The following is a 22,989-nucleotide window of genomic DNA, read 5'->3' as shown; positions in this document are numbered from 1 at the left end:
ATTAGAATTTACTGGGAAGGCAGAACTATTTCCTAGTCAAAGCATGATTACCTTCTTTAAGTAAATGTTCTATTGCTCTGTAGAAACAGGAAGTTAAATGAAGTCATGTTTTTCATAGTTTAAGCTTGAAATCCTATAACAGGAAATTTCATTCCTTTACGATCTTATTAGTTTTGATAGTAAAGGTGTCCTAGATAGGGCTTACTTCAACTCAAGATCAACCATCTAAGACTGAAGTTGAACGATACTATCTCCCAATGAATTAGCCTGAGGAAAGTAAATCCTAACTACTAGCTCTTACAGTGTGGCACACTCTAAGGGGGTTGGTTAGCTCTGATTCAGCTCTAACACATATGAGCTCCACAAGTCTGGAAAGTTCCCTATTTTAGTAGACAGCTGTGATGCTCAACTGTGTTGTACTTTTGGGGGGGGTCTTTCAGAAATCTGTGGGGTATATTTTTATCTTCTAGTGTAGTTTTGCCCAAGCTATTACTATTACAATAACCATAAATTATTTTATTGTAACTTACTGTCATTCTTTATATTATAGTTAGGGCATCTAATATGAGTTTTTAGAAGGTAGCTGTGAAGGTAGGTCACATTATTTATACATTTCATTTCTGTATAAGAAAAGGGGATGTTATAGAATATTCATTACGAAAAGGGGGCACTGTGCCTGATGGAGTAAAGAACTACTGGGTTACAGGCAGGAGAAAGAAACTGGGACTCTGGATTACTAGTCTGTAGCCTTCCTTCTCCATTTAACTCTTCCAGTTGGTTACATCATTCTAGAGCAGATATAACCCATGGGAAAGAAGAGTCAATTACACCAAATTAATTCTGTTCACCATTTTTTAATAGCTAGACTGTGTTATTTCCTCTAATTTGGGGGCTTGGGAAACTAATCTACTTTCATATCTGTTTACCTTTGATTTCCCTCAACAAGTTAAAGAGCTAAAATATCTAATACTGTTCTAGGAAGGCACTAACATTCGGCAAGATTTTATAATTATATTTAAGCTAGAAAAAAAAACCAAGATAATCTCATAACGGCACAATGAAGGTAAGAATTACAAAAAAGCAGGTCAGGCTATTACATTTAACAGTCAATTAAAGATCATTACCATATGAGTGATTTCTAATTTTCTCTATTTGATAGATTTGAGAGCTACCATAATTCCATACTGTTTATATGAGCCTTAAGTCACCTCTGGTTGTCACACCCATGAGTCGGATTTTCAATTTAAAACTGAAAAAAACAGAGCATAGGTCTCCTTTTCATGATACCTACCTCACTCCACCAAAAAGCCTGAGAGGGAGGGTCTCAGGCTAAACTGGGAGCAAGGAGAGGTATGAGAGATACTCAGGCAAAGAAAGCCTTCCAAGGAGCTACTTAAAACAAGCGGTGCAAAGTTTGTCTGCTTAGATCGGTGGCCGTGAAACGGGAAGCGGGAAGCCGAGACCTCACCGTTCATCTGCTTTAACTCACCGCTCAGAATCTGCTGCACGGCTTCGTTCCCCATCTGCGCTGCCGTAAAGCCTTGTAAGGAGATGATGGAGGGATCGGAGCCGTAACTCAGCAGGAGGCGGCAGGTCTGCAGGTGGCCTGCTAGGGCAGCTCTATGCAAAGCAGTCTGACCAAGAGTGTCCAGTGCGTTCATCTGAAAGATCATTGGGTGGGCACACGGCATTGAGCATCTATTTGTTCCCTTTTACACCCTAGCAAATAAGTTTCTATGAGAAAAATAAATTGTCAAAGGTTTTTGAAAAATGCCACAGACTATTCACTATTAACCTTTGTTTTCTGCTTCTGAAAAAATATCCCCTTCTTAGTCTCACCACCTTCCAAATACAAATGACGACATACTCATCCTTTCCCTGAGTAACTGGCTTCCTGTCCATCTTCCACGCCTGGCCACTCCCCTCAACAACTAGGATGTGAGATCCCTGAGGGCGGGACCCTGACTTGCACTGCCTGCCACATCTCAGATGCACATTAAATACTTTTGGATGAATGGGTTTTACCAAACTTGCTCCTGTAATATAAAGACAGCAGGGTATGTAGGCAAAGACAAAGTAGCTAATTACATTTCTCTTCTAATTTTAGTAAATAATTATAACAGAATGCTCTCATTGAATTACCAACACATTTAACACCCCCCCCACCAGAAAGATTTAAAGGTTCAAATGTTCCATTTTTAAAACTTTGAAGAGTTATAAAGGAAGAATCATTTAGCTAGTCTTAAGACTGTTTAAGACAACATTAAGCTTTGGAATCACATTCATAATTTGATCAAACCTGTTTTCCAGGAGGTCCCCCCAAATATCCAGGATGCCCCAGTAAATACCCTCTATTCCAATCAGACCACAGTCCCTGTTCATTGTATATGCTGCTCCTTTCAGACAAGCCCTCTGTCTGCCTTTCTGGATTATGAAATCCAGTGCAAGTCTCATCTCTCTCAGGAAGTGTTTTTGTTGCTTAAAGGCTTGATGATTACTGACTTTCCAAATATCCATGTCAAGTTAGCACTATCTTACAAATTATAACACCTGGGTAGTTTTTGTTCACCAAGTTAAAGTTATGGCTATTGAGAATATGGATTGTATTATATAGGTTTTCTGGGTCCTCAGAAAGCTCCTCTTAAGGACATGTAGTGAATTCACAAATATATGCTAGTAGGTTATTTTAAGCATTTGTCCACACCCACCAAATAAATACAAGATTAAGGAAAGAAAATATTTAAGACAACTGATCTCTATGTCTCCAGTCTTTCATCATTATTAGTAAGGCGGTCACACTTGTTCAGGCAAGGGTTCATCTAAATTCTTAATGGTGTTTCACAAAATTTGCCATGAAATACTGACATATTTAATTAGATCTCATTTGCCAGCAGAAAAGCGACTGTTTATACAGGCAACATAAAAACACAGCCATTACCATGTATTGATGGAAAACATAAGCTACCAAACTAAATTTCTTGACTTTTTCTATGAATATTTCTGTTACTTCACCACAAGAGAAAAACTTAAAATTGGGAATATTCTAATCATTAATGATTTTCTGGAAATTGCATAAGAAACTCACTAAATTATTTAATCAGAGTGACAGAAATTCTCAATACAGCTTGTTAAACCACGGTAACATGGTTTGAGAATTACTACTCCAAAATTCAGATATTACCTAAAATTATTCTTCAGCTCAAACTGAGGGTCTCTTTAGTGCCTTCAAATAACCTTGAATTCTTCAGCATGTCATTTAAGACCATCTGTAATTTACTTTCACACTCCCTTCCTTTCTACTATATTTTTTCATCACAATGTGATAGGCCTGCTATGCTCCAGCTTTATGAGATCACCCTGGAACCCTATTTTATGAAGATGTTCGTTTCTAAAGTCATTGCAAAAGGTAAAGTTTGCCTTTGGTCAATATTATCCTTGAAAATACCTTAGCAATGCAATGGCAGAGACAGACCTAGGGTTTCTCAGTAAATTCAACACTCGTTTCACCTTCAATGTGTGAACAGATCAACGGAACACCAAAGCACATACAGTATCTTTAAACAGTACAAACGCACTACGTGTGAGGAGAGGTTCTCGTAATGCATTTGCATGGTGAAACTGAGTGCAATACAGAAAACAGCAGATTCCCTTCTCTCTCTCACTCACCCTGGAGCATGCACTCATGGAGTGAAATCGGGCCCCAAATCACCACTCTCTAACGTTATTTACATTAACTTTTCTTGTTCCTCTCCCCCTCTCGGTTTTGGATGGCTGCTTCTGAATGCAGCTCCACTGACACGTATTCTCATTTCTCTACCCAGTAATTATTCTCTTCTCACGCTCCTTACCCTCGCATTTGGCTGTCAAAATTAGAACCAGGTAGTTTACCTCCAAAGAAGTCTTGTAAGGAAGGGATGCAACTAACATTTACTAAGCACTTGCTAATATCAGGCTCTGTGCTAGATGCTCTATTGAAATTGTAAGCGACTTAAAAGCAGAAATTATGACTTAATCTTAAATGTAATTCTTCCCTCTACCCTCCCCACTCCCAGAAATACAAAAGGTATAGGGCATTTCATGGAGCTTCACCAATATCTTGTGAATAAGTGAAAAAAATAATGTATAAGTCGTTTAGAGTTAATTTATAAAAGGAATTTTTTATGTTTAGCTGAAAAAAATTCCAACCATTTGATGAGGACTGATTGGTAACACTAGAAAGTTAAAACCATGCTGATATGCTGAAGCTTTGTGTCCTCATCCCTGTTTATGTATAGAAGGCATCTGCTCCTTCCCAAGGTAGTATTGTATTCTAATATTTCAGAAAACCAAACTTTCTTAAAGTACAAGACAGATCAGTGTAACATAAAATTCTTTGCTTTAGAAAATGTATTTTTTATAATGAGAGAATTTCCCCCTCAAACTCTAATTATCACAGCAACAAAAGAATATCTATGGAGTGCTTTATCAGACAACATAGCTGAAGCACTAGAAGTGATAGAAAAGTACCAGCGATATTTAACAGGAACACTCATTCCATGGAAACAAGTGGAATAATTTGGTGGAACTGTGTACAACCCATAGAATTAACTAGGATGGATGATAGGGAAAACATTAAACAAACATCTGACAAGAGTTTTCGTGAGGAAGGGTTATTCCTTACTAGAAGCAAATGTCAAATTTCTCAGATTCCCCGATCTCAGGACTCCAGGCTGGTCCTTCTATGGTCCAAAGATGATAATGGCAGCTCCGTGCAAACAACTCCATAAATCTCAGTGAAAGCCCAAAAGGATGTCTCATACATCTATTGTAAGAGAGAAGAAACCTTTTCCAGAGGACTTCTCCTTATGGCTGGAAGCAGAAACACTTCCTGAAGCCATGCCTATACCAGTCACTAGCAAGGAGAGTAAGATCACCAGAACTGTGTCAGACTCAGCCTTCTGTGGAGCTCCCGAAACTGAACAAAGTAGAGCCCCACAGAAGAAGGTTGCTGAGGCAAGCTATGGCCCGTGGGTCAATTCCGACCAGGTGACTATTCTGTACTGCTTGCAAGCCAAGAACGATTTTTAGATTTTCAAACGATTACATTTAAAATGGCTAGACAAGTATCCATAAAGCCTAAAGTATTTACCATCTGGACTTTTAAGAATGCATTTGCTGATCCCTGTTCTGAAGCAAAGAAGGGGGAAAGTGATTATTGGATGGGAAATCAGCTGTCTGTGGAGTCATTACTGACCTTTAAATTGATTCAAAATTGAAAACAAAAAGTCCCTAACTTCCTTATATTTAACTTTATCAACACCCTTAATGTTCTACCTTTGTTTACTCTTTTATCCACCAGTCACGGGATACAATCAGGGCTCTCTACAAGGTGGTCACTCCAATTTTCTTCCCTCCACATGTGTAGTTCAAGACACAGAAGTCCAAAATGTATGTGCCTTCCAAGGTTGGTGATAACTTTGTTTTTAGAGGGCAGCAGGAACTATTTTATAGGACTACATCTGTAGTGTGTCCCCGAGTTTTTAAATGGGTCATCTGGCAGGATTTGCATTGCTGCTCTAATTCAGTTTCACAGTAGAAAAGTGGTATTTTGGAGCTAGTGTATATTTCACTGTGGTCCCAGAGAGTTACAGGGAGCGTTAATTGTTTAAAGGTTCCCATAAGTTTGGATTTATGACTCTGCTACCATTCTGTAAGTTACACAAATGGCAAATGATAGTAATTCACTCTACTGATGGAGAAATATAAGAGATTAAATGACTTGGGCATGGTATCCACAAAATCTATAAATGAAAGCACTGGCTAAAAGGGCCCACCAATGTACAGAATATAGCCCATGACCTGAAAGTCATGCGTTTGTGTGTGTGTGTGTGTGTGTGTGTGTGTCCTCTTGGCTTTGACAATTTTGACTCACACATTGACAATTCTTCACTCAGTCAAAAAACAGGCTTAACAACATTTAAAATATTCTTTATATGTAATAATCAAACTCCTAAAAAAAAACACCCCAAAATACAGTCTTGTATTATACATATAATTAAGTACTTAAATGGTCATTCAAGCTGAGATAACTAAATAAATGAGATTGCCACTCACAGGATTCTTCTAAGAACTTTCAAATTAAAAAAAATATATATATATGTATATATATGCATATACATATATATATTGCTCTCTGTAAGTTTTATGTTTTTAACCTAAATGATATATTTGACAGACTTTATATATATACCACCATTAACTTATTATTCATATTTTAAAGAGATACAACCTGTGTGTGTGTGTGTGTGTGTGTGTGTGTGTGTGTGTGTACATATAATTTGAAACCACCAACATACATATTTCTGGAAGAATTCAGGGAGTGTTGCATCAGTTTTTGTGACCAAGTCTTCTTTAGAGCCAGTCCTATTTTCATCACAATCTCCACCATGAGGATATGATATAAGATGCCATCAAAGATGCTTATCATTCAGCACCAAGGAGATTATTTTCACTGAAGTACAGACACTGACTCAAATAAGAAAAATGCTACATATAATGTGTGGTAATGTGTGGTTAGGACTTGGCTTGAGAAAAAAACGTATCTGGCAGTTTTAGAGACAAAATATATTCCCCCCTTTTCCCTTGTATCTAGAGAGAGAAACCTGAGGTATGCATTTTTTTTCTATTTCTGAGTAGTAATTAATGATTTTCCTATAGAGGGTAATTAGATACATGATACAAAATCACAATGGCATCTGGCCTGAAATATATGTCTTATGTCTTATGTCCTGTAGGACATAAGACTATGATTCAGGGTCGCCTGGGTGGCTCAGTTGGTTAAGTGTCTGACTCTCGGTTTTGGCTCAGGTCATGATCTCACGATTTTGTGAGTTCAACACCCGTGTTGGGCTCTGTGCTGACAGTGGAGCCTGCTTGGGATACTCTCTCTCTCTCTGCTCCTCCCCTGCTCACACTATCTCTGTCTCTCTCAAAATAAATGAAAATAAAACTTAAAAAAAATCATTAAAAAAAGAGTATGCTTCAAATATGCCAAAACAATCCTGGAAACCCCAAACCAACTATAAGGAAATAGCTGTGGGGGACCTCTCAATATTCGAATCCGTGTGAATAGCCTAGTCTCAAAGTGCTAACCTCAAGACTGAGTTAATCTCTCGCCTAAACTTAAAGCTATTATTGTCCACATCACTTATTTGGTAATTAATCACGAACTGTTTTGTGATGTTGCTGTAATTAAGCATTTATTGTTAACTCACATTATAATTCTACTTTAGCTGCTGAACGTGGGTATATCTCAATCTAAACTGGGTTTCAAGTAACCTGAGCACTGAAAACAGTCTCTGTATTCCTTTAGCTAGAATGACAATGTACTTTCTCCCCAATCAGGACACTCTGAAAGTGAAAGTGAAGAGTTAAAACAAAGGCATTAATACATCTGCAAGAAAGGAGCAAAAGATAGGGATTTGAAATAGGTCTATGTCCTGGTAGACAGACTATAACCTAGGGAACAGGTGGCAGGCATATTATAACATAGTCTACATTTCTGTAATTGGTCTTATAGGAGAAAGTAGCCTTCTAGGAAGTATCTACCTTCCTGAAGCAGGATTCTGTGCAGGCCACCTACCTGTTCAAAACTTCCCAATGGCTCTCCCAGTATTATGAGAACAAAATCAAAACTCTCCCATCGAAACTACCAAGACCCTGCTCCAACGTATATTTTTAAGATTTTCATTATTCTCCTTTTCAGTACCCCTGGGCTCACTAATTATAACTCCTGACTAACTGCTTTCCTGCTTGAGTCATTACTTGAAATATTATTCGTATTTTGCCAATTTCTATATATCTAATCCCTAGACATTCCTAGCTGAAATCCTACTTTCTTCATGAAATTTCTCCAATCTCTCCCCCAGCCTGTTACCACCAATGGAGTAACCGTTCTCTGAATAGCAATGTACCCATACTTCTCTTATATATCACTTTCCAATGTGTATGATAGATATTGGCGCTGACTATAGTAGATAAGACTATTACTGGATTTTAAGTCCCTTCAGAGAAGACTCTTGACCAAATCCAAACTTCATATATACCCCACAGTAACAAGTGCAATGCCTGGTACAAGCTGGATGTTCAAAAATGGTTGGTAAGTAAATGGTTCACAAGAACAATAAATTAATAAATTCTGATGATAAAGAATACTGTTTTCATCATACTAGTGTGTATACTACATGAACATCAGACTCTTAAGATATTCTCTAACCAAAAAATACATATTCTTCTTTCCCTAGAAATTTGAAGGAAAAAAGAAGTTAAATGCCAGTGTTGACAGAATTGTAAAATATTGAAAATAATTAACTTACTTTATCTGTAGTAAGAGTATAATTTAATTTGATTTTAAAGTTTTACAGATATTTACAGAGCACTGTTATAAGGAGGATGGACATAATTAAAGCCTCTCCTGTGAGGAATGAAATAGACAAAATGACCATAATTTAATTCTTAACTCAAATTCTGATACAGCAATCAATATTTTACTTTAAAGTGTTTTTAATCCTTTAACATTTACTAGCTGAACTCGAGTGTATTATTATTTGCAAACCTTCAAAATTCATGTGGAATTTTAAAAGAAACAAAAGAGATATATTATAATGGTATGTGTTTGCTTTGGTTTATTAAAAGGGCACTCACGTTCTCACATGCCCTGTGTGAGAAACGACCCCCTGAGCAGAGCTGATTGGACGAGTGGGAGCCAATCCGATGGCCGTGTGGAACAAACTGCGATCTCATTCAGATTCTCCCTTTCTCTTCCCTGAGACTCAGGAGAGACCGTAGCTGCAGGTGTTATATTTTTAAGACAAAGACTCATAAAACAGGGGCTACCAAGTCCATATTTAAGCCATAGAGAAGTAAAACAGAAAAATGTAGTCTGTTAAAAGAATGAAGCAGATGAACTAAGACAAACACAGAAAAGAAACCCAAGCGACCAGAGAGAGAGAGAGAGACAGACACACACACACACACACACACACACACACACACACACACACACACAGAGAATGCAGTCGAGGTACTCAATAGTTTCCACATTCCTTGTTCTAGTCTTTTGTAAATCTCAGCTACAATTCCTGTAGATTATTTCTATGGGATAACAATATGGGTAATCTCAGAAAAGTAATAAGCATACATTTATAAAAGTATAAAACAGATTTCCATTTGTGCTTACTCTAGATTCAATTGATCTGTTACTGGTAACTAAAATGTTTCTGAGACACTGGGCCTTTTGCTCTTTGTGCTGATATGCTCAAACGTCAGATAACTGAACGATTAGAGATACTTTACATCTATAGCTTTGAAAGCATTTTAACATCTTTGGGCTAACAGAAACTGCTTATCAACCCACCTCTTGAAGAGCATTAATCAGATCCTTATAATGAGATAACACATTTCCCCAAAGTGAGCAAAGACTCTTCATCACTTCTCAATGTGAGAAATAAGCCCACTTAATGCCAATTACTATTGACACAATTTCTTCTTACATACAATATAAATAAATCTGTCAAATTAAGACAAATGAACAATCAAATTTCTCCGTGTTCCACACATTTAACAGATGCTCAAGCAATGACAGAATAGCAAGTGCTTTTCTATATGAAAAAAAAGCACTTTTGAATTAAACCTTTCATTTTTAGGTATTAATAATACCATATGCAGTTGGGACTAAATAATGATAGCAGACACCGCAGTAGCAATAGAATGTCAGGGTAGGCTAACAACAATAAAGAAAAAACTGCCACATGAAGGATAAAATCTTCATGTCTCTCCCATTTAGGCTTTATAGCAATCTCGCAAAGCAGGGGATTGGTAGAGATACTTGACTTTTTTTAGAAATAGAAATTTACTCCACTATAAAAGTTGATTTTTCAAATGAGTTGGCTAATACCCCCATTTTCTTATAACTCTCCTTTCTTTATAAGCCATCTGTTTCCTATCCTTTTTCTGACTACTGCCTGCTTGCCCCTCCAGATTCCTACCTATCCTCCACCCTGCTCGATGTCCTGCTTGATGTCCTGGGAAACTTACTTAATATGGATCATATCAATGGGTTCTTTTGGTCTTTAAGTTGTTACACTTGGACAATGGGAGGGAATGGCAAGAGACTGGTGGGGAGCAGGGGTGTGAGGGGTAGGGGTCAGATATACCCCTTATCAAAGGCTGCAGGTGGTGTCAGGAGACCTTCTCCAAATAGCTACCTTCTTCTGCTTCTTTGCCCCTTTGGGCCCAGGGACAATAATGTCTCCCCATTTGCTGCTATCTCTTGCTCATATCCCTAAACCATGCCCACCTTTGTATATAATTCTTTTATTAAACTTTCCTCAAATTACCCACTTTGAGTATGCCGCTTATTGCCAAGACTCTGAATATAATTCTCTGCCCCTGTATCTTTGGAACACCTCCTTCAAAAGCTGCCAAAGCCTTTATATAAAAGTTGTCAAGTTAAATGGCATTGCCTACCTTGATTTCTCTTTGTAGCACCTGTTACTTCTTCATACTCCTACTGTACTCAGTAGACACTGTGATGGATCTTTCAGTTTTCTCTTCCCATTGCTGCCCTTCAAACATGGTAATTTGCAAAGGTCCTTTCCTAAATTCTCAACGCATCTCTCTATACTTTCTCTACCTTGGAATGCATGATCACTATGTTCATGGCTTTCCAAAAGATCTTTCTAACCCTACCTAGACTGTCTTTCACACTCTAGTGCAATTATTTCCAACTGCTAGTGATACTAAATGTCCCTCCCTATCTCATATCAACTCTAAGTACAAAATTATCAAGGCATAGGAAACCAGTATTTCTCTCTAGCTTCCTCACTTCCCGTAACTGTACCATCCTTTTCTAAGTCTGTTCTAATGCCCGATTCATTTCCACGTATATAAATATTTCTTCATAAGTTACTTTCATCTTTCTCTTCCTTCATTACTCATGCCATTAAATTGGATTTAGGATTAGCTTCAAGTTTGGTAACTGCATAAACTTCAAATTGGTACTTTCCACAGTATCTAGCATACAGTCTTAATCATTTTGCATCTCAGTATTTCTTGCGTTAATGGATCAAAACAAATTATAAAGGAACCGATATATAAATCTTACATAAAAATTTAGGTGATTAAGGGAAATATGTAATATATGTCTGAAAAGACAAATATGGAAAAATACAGTGCTCACATTTACAAGTAATTAAAGTATGACTTGTATATCAGGTATTATACCACACACTTATATATACATAAGCTCATTTAATTTTTACACACATACACACACAGGTATCAATACACACATAATCACTTATGGTGAATTAGGATTCCAAAAAATTAATTCCAAGTTCACAGGACTAGAAAGTGGAGGACTGTACAGTGAAAAGTATGCTTGTCTGTTACATTCCCAGTATGTTTAGTTTAACATGCATAGTGAACCTGAGCTTTATCATCAAGCTTTGAGCAAAAGAATGTTTTGGCTTATGTAAAGATTACTAAGTTCTATCTGTCAAAGTAAGACAGATTAGTTCATGGTATTAGATCTCCGTATCCAATTCTCTGCCTTTTCTGACGTATTAGCCTTAGCCTGGGAACTTGACATGAGGAGGGAAGGAGGCAGGATGGTGGAAACAGTGTAAGGGTTGAATCCTAATCCAAGGGTGGTGCTGCTTGATCAGAAGGTGGTTTTAGAATCAAATGGAAACCATTAGTTGTCCAAAAATCAAATTGAAACTGTGAGTTCTCCAGAAAGAACACTAAGCAAGCAAACGATGGGGCCCAAAGTAGCTAAGTGAGTTTTTATCAACACATTAGTCACCAAATAAGCCAACCCTGAGGGACATCAGCCTGAGTTGGAACCAGGGAATAACTGAGTGCGGAGGATGGCAACTACTATTTATTGGTTCAGAACCCTGATTCAGTAGGATTTATTTTCCATTTAAAGGGCCTAATAGCAGGAGTTCTGGATTTGGATGAACTATAGTGGAAGGACTAAGGAGGGTAAACTAGTCTAAAAGTCCTTCTGCATCACCGACAGAGTGTTTAAAACTGCGCACACCCCACTGATGAATTGAGACGTTATCGATGAGGATATCCCGTGAAGACGAGGAGCAGAGTAAGGTTGAGAACCACAGAGCTAGAGCAGTGCTGACTGGGAGAGCTTAGAAACGCGTGCTGTTTTTCACTGAAAACGCCATGAAATAAAATGACTCATGGGAGAAAATAAATAGATATTTTTCAAAAAGGAAGGGCATTGTTCACGGGTTTTCAAGAACATTATAAATGCCATAAACTGTTTTTAAAAATGGGTCAGTGGTAAACAAAAATGCTCTTAAGTATAGCAGAGAGTCCACTTAGCTTAGTATTTTCTGCTTGACGGAGCAACAAGACATTATTTATATAACAATGCAGGAGTTGTACCCTCAGAATAGGTAATAAATTGGTAGAGTGCTGTTCCCTCTCATTCTAGGTCATCCTGACTTTTTTAAGATAAAAATATCAATTGTCCTTTTAAAGCAAGGATATCTAAATTTTTGGACTGGGAACCTTATGAATAAAAAACTGTTTTGAGAAACCTCTCAATATACATATGTGTTCATCTGTAACCTTAAGAAACAGTGCTATACTAATATATGACAGAAACATATAAAACCTATACAAAAAGAAATTACAAAGGATGGGAAAGAGATGACACGATTAAAAATGAAAAGATTTTAATTACTAATGTACAAAATACCTTCGGGCTCAATTAAAAAAACCTTAAAAAATCTTATGAAAATTGCGATGTAGATTTGAGGATCTGATTCTAAGTTCATTTTCAATAGCTGGTCCCATGGACCATATTAGCTCAAAAGACGGGAGAGAAACAAGTTAGAGCCACTGGAAAAAGTGCGCTCACTGTTAGCAATACCTACTAAATCACAATGCTTATTTTTTAAACATTTTTGGAAGTTCATTTATTTTGAGAGACAGAGAGAGTGAGCAAGGGAGGGGCGCAGACAGAGAGAGAGAGAGAGGGAGAGAGAGAATCTCAAGCAGGCTCTGCACTGCCAGTACGAAGCCTGATGTGGGCCTTGAACTCATGAACTGTGACATCTTGACCTAAGCCAAAAACCAAGAATTGGATACTTAACCGACTGAGCCACCCAAGTGCCCCCACGATGCTCATTTTTAATTTAATTTACTTAATCATGCTAAGGTTTTAATTGAAACTCTGCTAGTAAAATTTCATCCTTCTTGATGTTTTCTAATAGGTTCAAAAACCACCTAAACACAAATTAAGAAAGACTTTAAAACAGGTTGGAAAATTGTTTTCAAGTTTTTAAATTACATGTAGATATAACAGTTGGGTGATACATTTACATCATTTTTTGGCAACAAAATTACAAAACAGTGGACATTTTCCAAAAATCTATTCTCAAAATGTCCCCTTCATTTTTTAAAGTTTCTTTAAAAATGCAGTCACTTTCTCATTTACTCTAAAATATGTAGTATTTGCCTTTAAGGGCCTGACTGAGTATGTTTCTTTCTTAAACAAAGTATCTACATCCAAGTGAAAAATATCTACATGCAAGTAGTCATTTGTCATCATAGATGACAACAAATTTTGAACCCTCTTACTTTCATTAAAAAAAAAAAGCACGAGCATCTTTTCATGTGATGGTTTCACTCTTATGTGGATCCTGAGAAACTAACAGAAACCCATGGGGAGGGAAAGGAAAAAAAAAAAAAGAGGTTAGAGTGGAAGAGAGTCAAAGCATAAGAGACTCTTAAAAACTGAGAACAAACTGAGGGTTGATGGGGGGTGGGAGGGAGGGGAGGGTGGGTGATGAGTACTGAGGAGGGCACCTTTTGGGATGAGCACTGGGTGTTGTATGGAAACCAATTTGACAATAAACTTCATATATTGAAAAAAATAAATAAAATGGAAAAAAAATAAAATAAAATAAAAAAATAAAATAAACACTAAATTTTGTTCACAATTTTATATTTTGTAGTATAACTCATTACATTTGTTTTGGAATTCAGTAGTTTGACTCACATTTATGTGTGCTTCATTATTTTAAGAGGCAATTCTTGAAACATTTTTATGGAAATCAAGTTTTATATACTAAATGATATTAAAACAATTATATATTAGGAGAAAACAAAACAAAACAAAAAGCACGAGAACTAAGATCAATATTCTTGAAAATACTAATTCATGAAATAGCCAGACAACCTCTTTATGCCATCAAATTGTCATTCCCTCGGATTACCAACAATGTTATTTATGAAGGATCTACCGTTTAGGATAGTATCCATGAATCTACTTGTGTGGACATGTAGATATGTCACAACATGCTGGAAGTGAACAGATGAGTAAGTCTGTCAGTGACAACCCCTCCCTACTGAGCCTCCCATTCTCCTCAGAGGAACCACCTTGAACCGACTCAGACAGGCTGACACACAGACACATAGAGGGAGCCAGCATCAATCTTTGAATTAAATGTTAGTAGATCTCAACTTCTTTATTCATAAATAAGAAATTAGGATTAAAAAAATTAAAATTCTAATATTTTTCCTATTCTCAATGGCTCATCTTGTATATTCCATAAAGTGTCTACTTTGGAGACTTCTGCTTTAAAAATATATGTGCTTTTGAGGATTTAAAAATATGCATATTCAAGTTAACTCTGAAAAGCAACCAGTTTGCTTCCTTCCTCCCTCAAGCAATTCATAGTTTCAGACAATGTCAACAGAAATGGTTACCCCCAAATTTCTTATTTTTTCAGTCACTTGAGAAAATTATTATCATTACCAGTTTGAAGGAATAAAAATATTCTTTAGAGTAAGTAGCAATATTTTGACTATCATTTACATAAATTATTCTCTGATAAACCATCAATGATGTTGACTATCAAAATATATCAATTCCAGTATTAATGTAAAACAACGCAAAGTTAAATGTGTTTCAAATGATAAGATCAGAGCTACATTTTATTGCTTTACGGAAGAATGACATTAAAGGAAATAAGACACAGCTCATTATTTTTATTAGTAACAGCACTTAAATTAGCTTGACAAGGGAACAGATGACTTCAAATACACGGTAAGAGTCCTTTACCAAATTAATTTCTCCCGGAAAATCAGAGAGAATAGTAATAGTCTTAAAAGCAGCTAGCTACTCAACTCCAAATCTGGGATTTTATTTCTGATGTGTGTCTTACCTTTGCTCCATGCTTATGTAGAACTTCCATGACATCGTTGTGAGCTCTTTCTGCTGCAACATGCAAGGGAGTCATGAAACTGCGGAGAGGAGAGAAGGAAAATGTAATGTCCTAACTTTTGTTGCATTTCCCCTTTAAGAGCTGAACACCTCCTTCTGCGATTGCACTTACTCTTTATTTTTTTCATTAACATTTGCTCCTTTTCTAAGTAATAGTTCTGTCACTTGTTTTCGTTTGGGATGCAGGGAGGCCACAGCACAGTGCTGTAAAGTAAACAAAACTAAGTTAATAAACTTCTATTTAAAAGGAGAATTCTGAATTAAGTAGCATCTGCTGACTCTTTAGAACACTGTTATGTCAAAAAATGTTTACATATTTTATGTTATGGAGATGATCAAATTCTCCCTAAACACCGTGGAAGTGCAAGACACGGGCCTTTAAAACAAGATAAAATTATCTTAGTTAAGCATTAAGAAAGACTGTTTCTCTTCCTTTGGCCGATGCTTGTTTGAAGGTAACAGAATACTGCCTCTCCAAAGGTACAAACATCTATACCTCAGTTTTTCAATCCTTCATTGGGTTGTCAGCTACATAAATAAATAGTTCTTAAAATCTTCCCCAGAGCCACTCCTGGCACTATATAAGCCTATACGCCCAGGGATAGGCAAGAGGTAATAGACTTAGTGGAGCTTAGTGGGAGAAGTATTCTCAGAGGCTTAATGTTTTATCCTGTATTTATATGATTTTTGTATTCAACTTTGTTTTATATTAATGTTTTATATTCAAATTTTATGAGTAGGGGCACCTGGGTGGCTCAGTGTGTTAAGTGTCTGACTCTTGATTTCGGCTCGGGTCCCGATCTCATGGTTTGTGAGATCAAGCCCCGTGTTGGGCTCTGTGTGCTGACAGCGGCGAGCCCGCTTTGGGATTCTCTCGCCCTGTCCTCAACTTTCTCTCTCTCTCAAAAGAAACATTAAAAAAAATAAAATTTTAAGAGTTAAAACCTACTTACTAATCAATAAAATGAACACGCCCAAAAAGCAGGTCAGGATTATTCTGTTGCTTTGGGTATCTCCCGGCATAACGCTGTATAACGTCAGTATATCTGAACACCAGTTTGAGAGGCACGTACTTAAGTGTACATACAGCTGGCCCATTTCAGTTTGATGACTCTTTTAGTGTCGTTTTCGTCAGGTATTGACTACAGGTTGACTTTTTTGTACCGGATATATGCGGGAATTTTAACTGAAGCGTATTTAGAGGTCTGTGATATAGGCATCACACATGCTTCAATTCTGAACTCAGGAATAATTTTACCGGCCCTATACCTGAAATTTAATGTGACCAATGATAAGAAAAATCAGCTAATCTTTCTGAAAGTACGTTAGAAGAAAACACATGAACTGTTTAAAAAACAATGTGTACAGTCTGGAACAAAAAATTCATAATCTTCGTATTTTTCTATAATGAATGTAGTAATTCTTTGGAAAATTAAGAATAATTCTTTGGATAACTGCTCCAAAGGATAACGCAAGTATCTCTAAAAATACTTTTAATATTCCACAGAAGACAAACAGTCTTTACTTAGCAACCATAAGAAAAAGATTCTATAGAGAAAATCACATCTTGTATTTTATGAAAGAATTGGCCACAAAAGTAGACTTGTTAGAATACAGTTGGGTAAGGACAAAGGTAAAAATAATTCCCAAATCAAGGGTGAGCAAACATCTATTCTCTCATGCATGAAAGCAATCATCTCCTGAACCAAATTAAAAATCAATGCAACCAACATTAAAATGGAAATTTCTGGTATTTCTGATAGGAAAGTTACTTAAGGGTTCTGAAATGAAAATCGTACATTGTGCTTCTATTACAGACCTAAGGAAGGGATTAACAATGAAATCTTACCAGGGCAGTTTCATGAGACTGTGGTTGTTTGAAATTAATGATTTCCAAAGCAAGTGTTTTTTTAACTTTGGCTAGGTCTGCTTCTCTGGCTGCTTGCAGTAGAGAATGACCTTTAAATTCATCTGTCAATGAAATAAAGGTTGACATAAAAGATTTAATATCTGTAAAAATCATTAGCATGATTACAAATAAGAAAAATACTAATTTTACATATTACTCTATTTTATCAATAGCAGTAACATGATGCTAGGATGATAAAGGCACAGAGGATGTGCAGTTAATGAAGAATTTTGAAAAATGTATGCTCTGAAATAACACGATTTTATACTCAGAGTCCACAGAGATGCACACATACAAACACATTTACCCCCGCTAAGTTTTAAAATGAGCAACCAAAAACATCTACCAAATGGAAGACGGTTCTAAACATATATACACTGGAATACTTTATAGCTCTTAATAAAAAAGGAGGTCTGCACACACTATCATGAAAATATACATAATTAAATGAAAAATCAAGTAGCAAAAGAGGTATGACAGGTTGACCCAGGTTTTTTGTATTGTTACTACTGCCATTGCCACCACAACCAAATATAAGAAATGGTACAAAAAAGGCACTTAGAGAAGTATTTGCCAAAATATTAATAGTTGTAGCACTGAAAAGGGAAGAACTGAATTATAGGGGAAGTGCCAAGAGTCTGATAATTTTTTGAAGAACAAATAGTATTTTATTATTTGTATAAGAGATTTATATAGGCAAGTAAGAGATTTCTTCAAAATTGATTTCTTAATTAACTGCATAAATAAAAATCCAATATTCTAATTAAAAACTTAGAGTCATATTTTCTATTTTATAGTTTTGGTTTGTATTTTGATATGACAAAAAGCTGGAAATTCTTCTAAAAAGATGCAAATGATGTGTAAGCTAATATATTACATAGCAATCCCCGGCCAGCCCACATAGCCTTTGCACCTGCCTGCTACTAAATTCCTTTCTTTTCCTCTCTCCTCTCCTGAGTTCCCCATCTCACTCCCCTCTGTCCCTCAAAAGACAGAGAAAGACACACATGGAAACATATGTGCCTTAATAACTCCTATTACTGTGATGAATCACAAAATTCTACTACTGAAACTAAGATTTTACTATATGTTAACTAACTGGAATTTAAATAAAAACTTAAAAAAGAAAAAAAGAGAACTACTATCATTGCTCAAGGCCTCAGTTTAGATACTCTGGTTAGACCTACCTGATGTTCTCCATTATTGGCCTAGGATTCCTTCTTATGAAGCCCCCTGCACTTGCATTAGCCTTACGTCACAGGACAGATCACATGATCTTATTTGCTACGGTAGTCCTATCACTTAGCACACTGCTTGTATATGGTATATTACGTATTCAATTTGTTGCATGAATGGTGAATATTTATAAAATAAGTCATGGCAGGTGCAGGGGAGAAACCATTTTTATGAAACTTCTTGTTTAGTGGTACCTTATCACTGCTAAATTCCTCAAAGTATAGGACTTTGAAACTTCAGAAACGCAAAGTTAAGGTCAAGTGAAGTAAAAGTAAACCAGTGTTTTCAAAACACAAAATTATAGATTTTCATGTTAATGATAAAATTAGGGATAAATTAAGCGGAAGAATTACAAACTGCCATATGTAAGGAGCAGGATCCTGCCGACTGCAAAGGAAGGTGATGTGTTGAGAACGGATTTCAAACAGAAAGTATGGTTTTGCTTTGGCCATCAGTCTGGGGAAAGTTAAATGGAATTCAAATCATACTGGCTGTTTCTCTAATGACAAATGCTCTATGACTATCAAAATGATATAAGCAATTCTACTTTTTCAATTACTCTTTTGAGTTCAGGATAGGTGACTCAGAAAAAAAAACAAGGGTAAGTTTACAAAAAACATAAGTAATAGGACTAGAATACTAAGGAAATTACGAAATTAGGATGTATGCAACAATGCAATTAGACATAATATTTTCTCAAATAACAAGAAATAAAATATTCCTTATCTTTGCTCTTTAGGAAAAAGTAAAGATGTCTGCCCAAATTGGCTTTCAAATTTAAAATATAGTATACTCAAGATTAAAAAAAACAGAGAATGGAAAAATCTATCAACAATACAATGATCCCTCCAAATGCAAAGGTTACATAAAGTTTTGTTTTTAAAACCTCAAGGAAGTACTTAAGTAGCAAAAAGAAGGCAATAAAATTGCAAATTATACTCAAACTTACCTTGAAAACTTAATACTTATAAGATGCTATAAAAGTTTCTTTTTTGTTTGTTTGTTTGTTTTCAGTTTATTTCAGAGAGAGAGAGAGTGGCGGGCAGAGAGAAAGAATCCCAAGTTGGCTCTACACAGCCAGTACAGAGCCTGATGCAGGGCTTGAACTCACAAACCATGAGATCATGACCTGAGCTAAAATCAGGAGTCGGACACTTAACCAACTAAGTCACCCAGGCGCCCTAAGTTCCTCTTCAAAATCATTTTGAAACAAGAATGAAAGCTACGTTCGGTATTTTCAGCTTTAATATATGCAGAATCCAAACTACCTTGCTCATTTCACTTCATGGAAACAGTAAAAAAAAGAGAGAAAAGCAGAAAAAAAAGTGTGAAATGAAAATGCCTATAACCATGGGTAGGATCAAAATCTTGTTTGTTTCTTATATAATTAAAAAAAAATTTTAATGTTTATTTTTGAGAGAGAAAAAAGAGAGAGAGAGAGAGAGAAAGTATGGGGGAGGAGCAGAGACACAGGGGGACAGAAAATCTGAAGCAGGCTCTGTGCTAACAGCAGAGAGCCCCAAGCGGGGCATCAACTCAGGAACTGAGAGATCATGACCTGAGCCAAAGTCAGACGCTTAACCAACTGAGCCACCCTGGTGCCCCTTGTATACTTTTCTTAAGAACTCTGTTAGGGGTGCCTGGTGGCTCGGTCGGTTAAGCATCTGACTTCGGCTCAGGTCATGATCTCATGGTTCGTGGGTTCGAGCCCCACTTCGGGCTCCGTGCTGTCAACTCAGAGCCTGAAGCCTGCTTCATATTCCGTGTCTCCTTCCCTCTATGCCCCTTCCCTGCTTGCACTCTCCCTCTCTCCCTCTCAAAAAAACCCAAACATTAAAAAAAAAAAAAAAAAAAAAAGAAGAAGAAGAAGAACTCTGTTAATTGTGAATGTCTAGAGTAAGGCAGCGGGCACGATGATGAAAATCCCAGAGAAGTTCCAACTTTGTTAAATCCTTTTCTTCAGATAATTCCTTGGCGGAATCTTATTTAATAAAGTAAAAGAAATACTTGAGCAGGTTGAAAAGTACTCTAATCAGGGAACTTCTTTTACAAAACTATATAAATTTCTGTTAAGTCATAATGTGTACACTGGAATCAGATAGTGAAAGACACTATAAAAACTCATAATAATACAATGGGAAAAATGCTTGAAAGGAAAAATAAGTCAAAGGTGACATGGAGGATAAAGCTGAGCCCAGGGTATAAACTAAAAGAAGGAAATTAAAAAACAACAACAACAAAAGATTAAAAAAAAGTTCTGAGCTCAATTCAATTCAATAAACTTGCTGTGCACAGTGTTCACAATGAACTGTGCTGGGGTGAGGGGGGCAGATAGAGAGATCCAGACACAAATACCATCAACGCATTTTTACTGGGTAACGAGGCACTGTGCGGGTGCTAAGGAGACATGAATGAAATGAAAAGTCTTTCGAGAACTTAAATTTCACCGTGAAGATAGAACATGCACATAGAAGAATGAACTGTATGATGCAAGATAACATATGGCAAGGGTCATATGAGTGGGAGAGAGAAAAAAGGCATTTCTACGAGGATTCACTGCTAAGACATCTGCCCAGTTATAATCTGGTTTGTGCTGGACTGTAATCTAGTCGATGTTATCTGTGCCAGGACCAAAATAAGTTTAAATTTCTACTTAAAGTGAAAATTGCAAGTCTTCCTGTTTTAATACAAACCAGCTTAAAATCTGCTTAAATTTAAATGACATCATCATTTTGACTCTGCCTTTTTCTTAAGTTATCATTTAAAGATTTTCTTAGGCATTTAAATCTAGTTACCTGATTCTTAGAATCCTAAGAGAGAATACCAACCATAGGATGAGTTAAATGGTAGGTAGGTGATGCCTAGTTGAATTTAAACCTGCAATGCCCACATACAGAATTAAACAGATCTCAGTATTTGATAGGACAACTAAATGTAGTGTAATATCCTGAGTGAGATCCTGGAACAGAAGCAGGACTTTAGGTAAAAACTAAGGAAATCTGAGTAGAATATGGTCTTTAGTTAATAATCTATCAATACTAGTTCATTAACTATGGCAAATGTATCATACAAATGTAAGATGTTAATGGATATGGAGTATATGAGAACTCTATGCACTAATTTTGTAAATTTTCTGTAAATCTAAAACTATTCCAAGACAGGGGCACCTGGGTGGCTCAGTCTGTTAAGCACCCGACTCTTAATTTTGTCTCAGGTCATGATCTCCTTGTTTGTAAGATTGAGCTCCATGATGGGCTCTGGGCTCACACTGCGGAGGCTGCTTGGGATTCTCTCTGTCACACCCATGCACGTTCTCTTTCTCAAAATAAACAAAATTAAAAAAAAAAAAAAATATATATATATATAAAACTATTCCAAGACAAAAAGCTTATCTAAAAAACATGCATATGGTGGCGTGTGGCTGGCTCAGTCGGTTAAGCATCTGACTTAGGCACAGGTCACGATCTTGTGGTTTGTGAGTTCGAGCCCTGTGTCGGGCTCTGTGCTGACAGCTCAGAGCCTGGAGCCTTCTTCAGATTCTGTGTCTCCCTCTCTCTCTGCCCCTCCCCTGCTCACACTCTGTCTCTCTCTCCCTCTAAATAAAAATAAAAATAAAGTTAGAATAAAAAACATGCATATGTATATATAGGTAATATATATCTATATATGAGAATATTACTTCCACCAAATCTTGAAAATAGATCTTATTTAAATTGGGGCAAGTTGGGGCACCTGGGTGGCTCAGTCAGTTGACGTCCAACTTTGGCTCAGGTCATGATCTCGCAGTTTGTGGGTTTGCGCCCCGCGTCGGGCTCTGTGCTGACAGTTCAGAGCCTAGAGCCTGCTCAGATTCTGTGTCTCCCTCTCTCTACCCCTCTCCCACTCACGCTTTCTTTCAAAACATTTTTAAAAACTTAAAAAAAATAATAAATTGGGGCAAATGATTGCACTTAGGCTAACACACACAAGAAACACAAACATGATTGTGCGAGCTTGCAGGGCCTGGGAAATAGTGAGTGCTCAACAGCACCAGAATTATAAGCTCTGTGAGCTCAGATTTTTTTTCCTGGTTTGTACACTGTTGTGCTTGCAGGACCTGGCACAGAGTAAGCATGCAATAAATGGCTATGGATTGACTCACCCTCATTAGCCTTAGAAGAAAAGTGCAGGATCAGAAAGGGGGATTACAAACTAGCGTACGTGTAAGAATAGAAGGTTGTTATTCAAGTTGGACAGAACACCAGTCTTCATAACTAAACAAAAATGAGATATTTCAATTTACAGCAAGCAATGTTGAGTCTGAGATATAAATACATACAAGTCAATCTCTCCCGGAGCTCGGGAGTTGGAGCCATATCTACAGCACTTTTGCCATGGCAATTGACTAGTGTAGGATCAGCACCATGGCTAAGTAGCAGAGAGCAGACTTCCACACGATTCTTGGAAGCAGCCTCATGGAGTGGAGTGAACTGCCAGAGATCCATAGCGTTGACACAAGCTCCATGCTGGATTGAGAAAAACAGTTTCAGGTCAGCGATCATTTCACTGG

At 36.8% G+C, this 22,989-nt stretch overlaps 1 protein-coding gene across 1 annotated transcript in view; it reads right to left on the bottom strand.

Moving 5' to 3' along the window:
• The window catches only part of TNKS (tankyrase), a 214,131-nt gene that overhangs the window by 55,858 nt on the left and 135,284 nt on the right, over window positions 1–22,989 (bottom strand). Inside the window, exons 8-12 of the mRNA XM_047855551.1 lie at window positions 22,759–22,945; window positions 17,145–17,266; window positions 15,408–15,499; window positions 15,237–15,315; window positions 1,490–1,661 (exon numbers count right to left, since the gene is read on the bottom strand). Coding sequence (XP_047711507.1) covers window positions 1,490–1,661; window positions 15,237–15,315; window positions 15,408–15,499; window positions 17,145–17,266; window positions 22,759–22,945 — 652 coding nt within the window. The remainder of the gene's footprint in view (window positions 1–1,489; window positions 1,662–15,236; window positions 15,316–15,407; window positions 15,500–17,144; window positions 17,267–22,758; window positions 22,946–22,989) is intronic.

This window comes from Prionailurus viverrinus, chromosome B1 (assembly GCF_022837055.1).
Source record: "Prionailurus viverrinus isolate Anna chromosome B1, UM_Priviv_1.0, whole genome shotgun sequence".
Taxonomy (NCBI): Eukaryota; Metazoa; Chordata; class Mammalia; order Carnivora; family Felidae; genus Prionailurus; species Prionailurus viverrinus.
The sequence above is the reverse complement of the archived record's forward strand: the minus strand, read 5'-3'. Positions and strand labels throughout refer to the sequence as shown.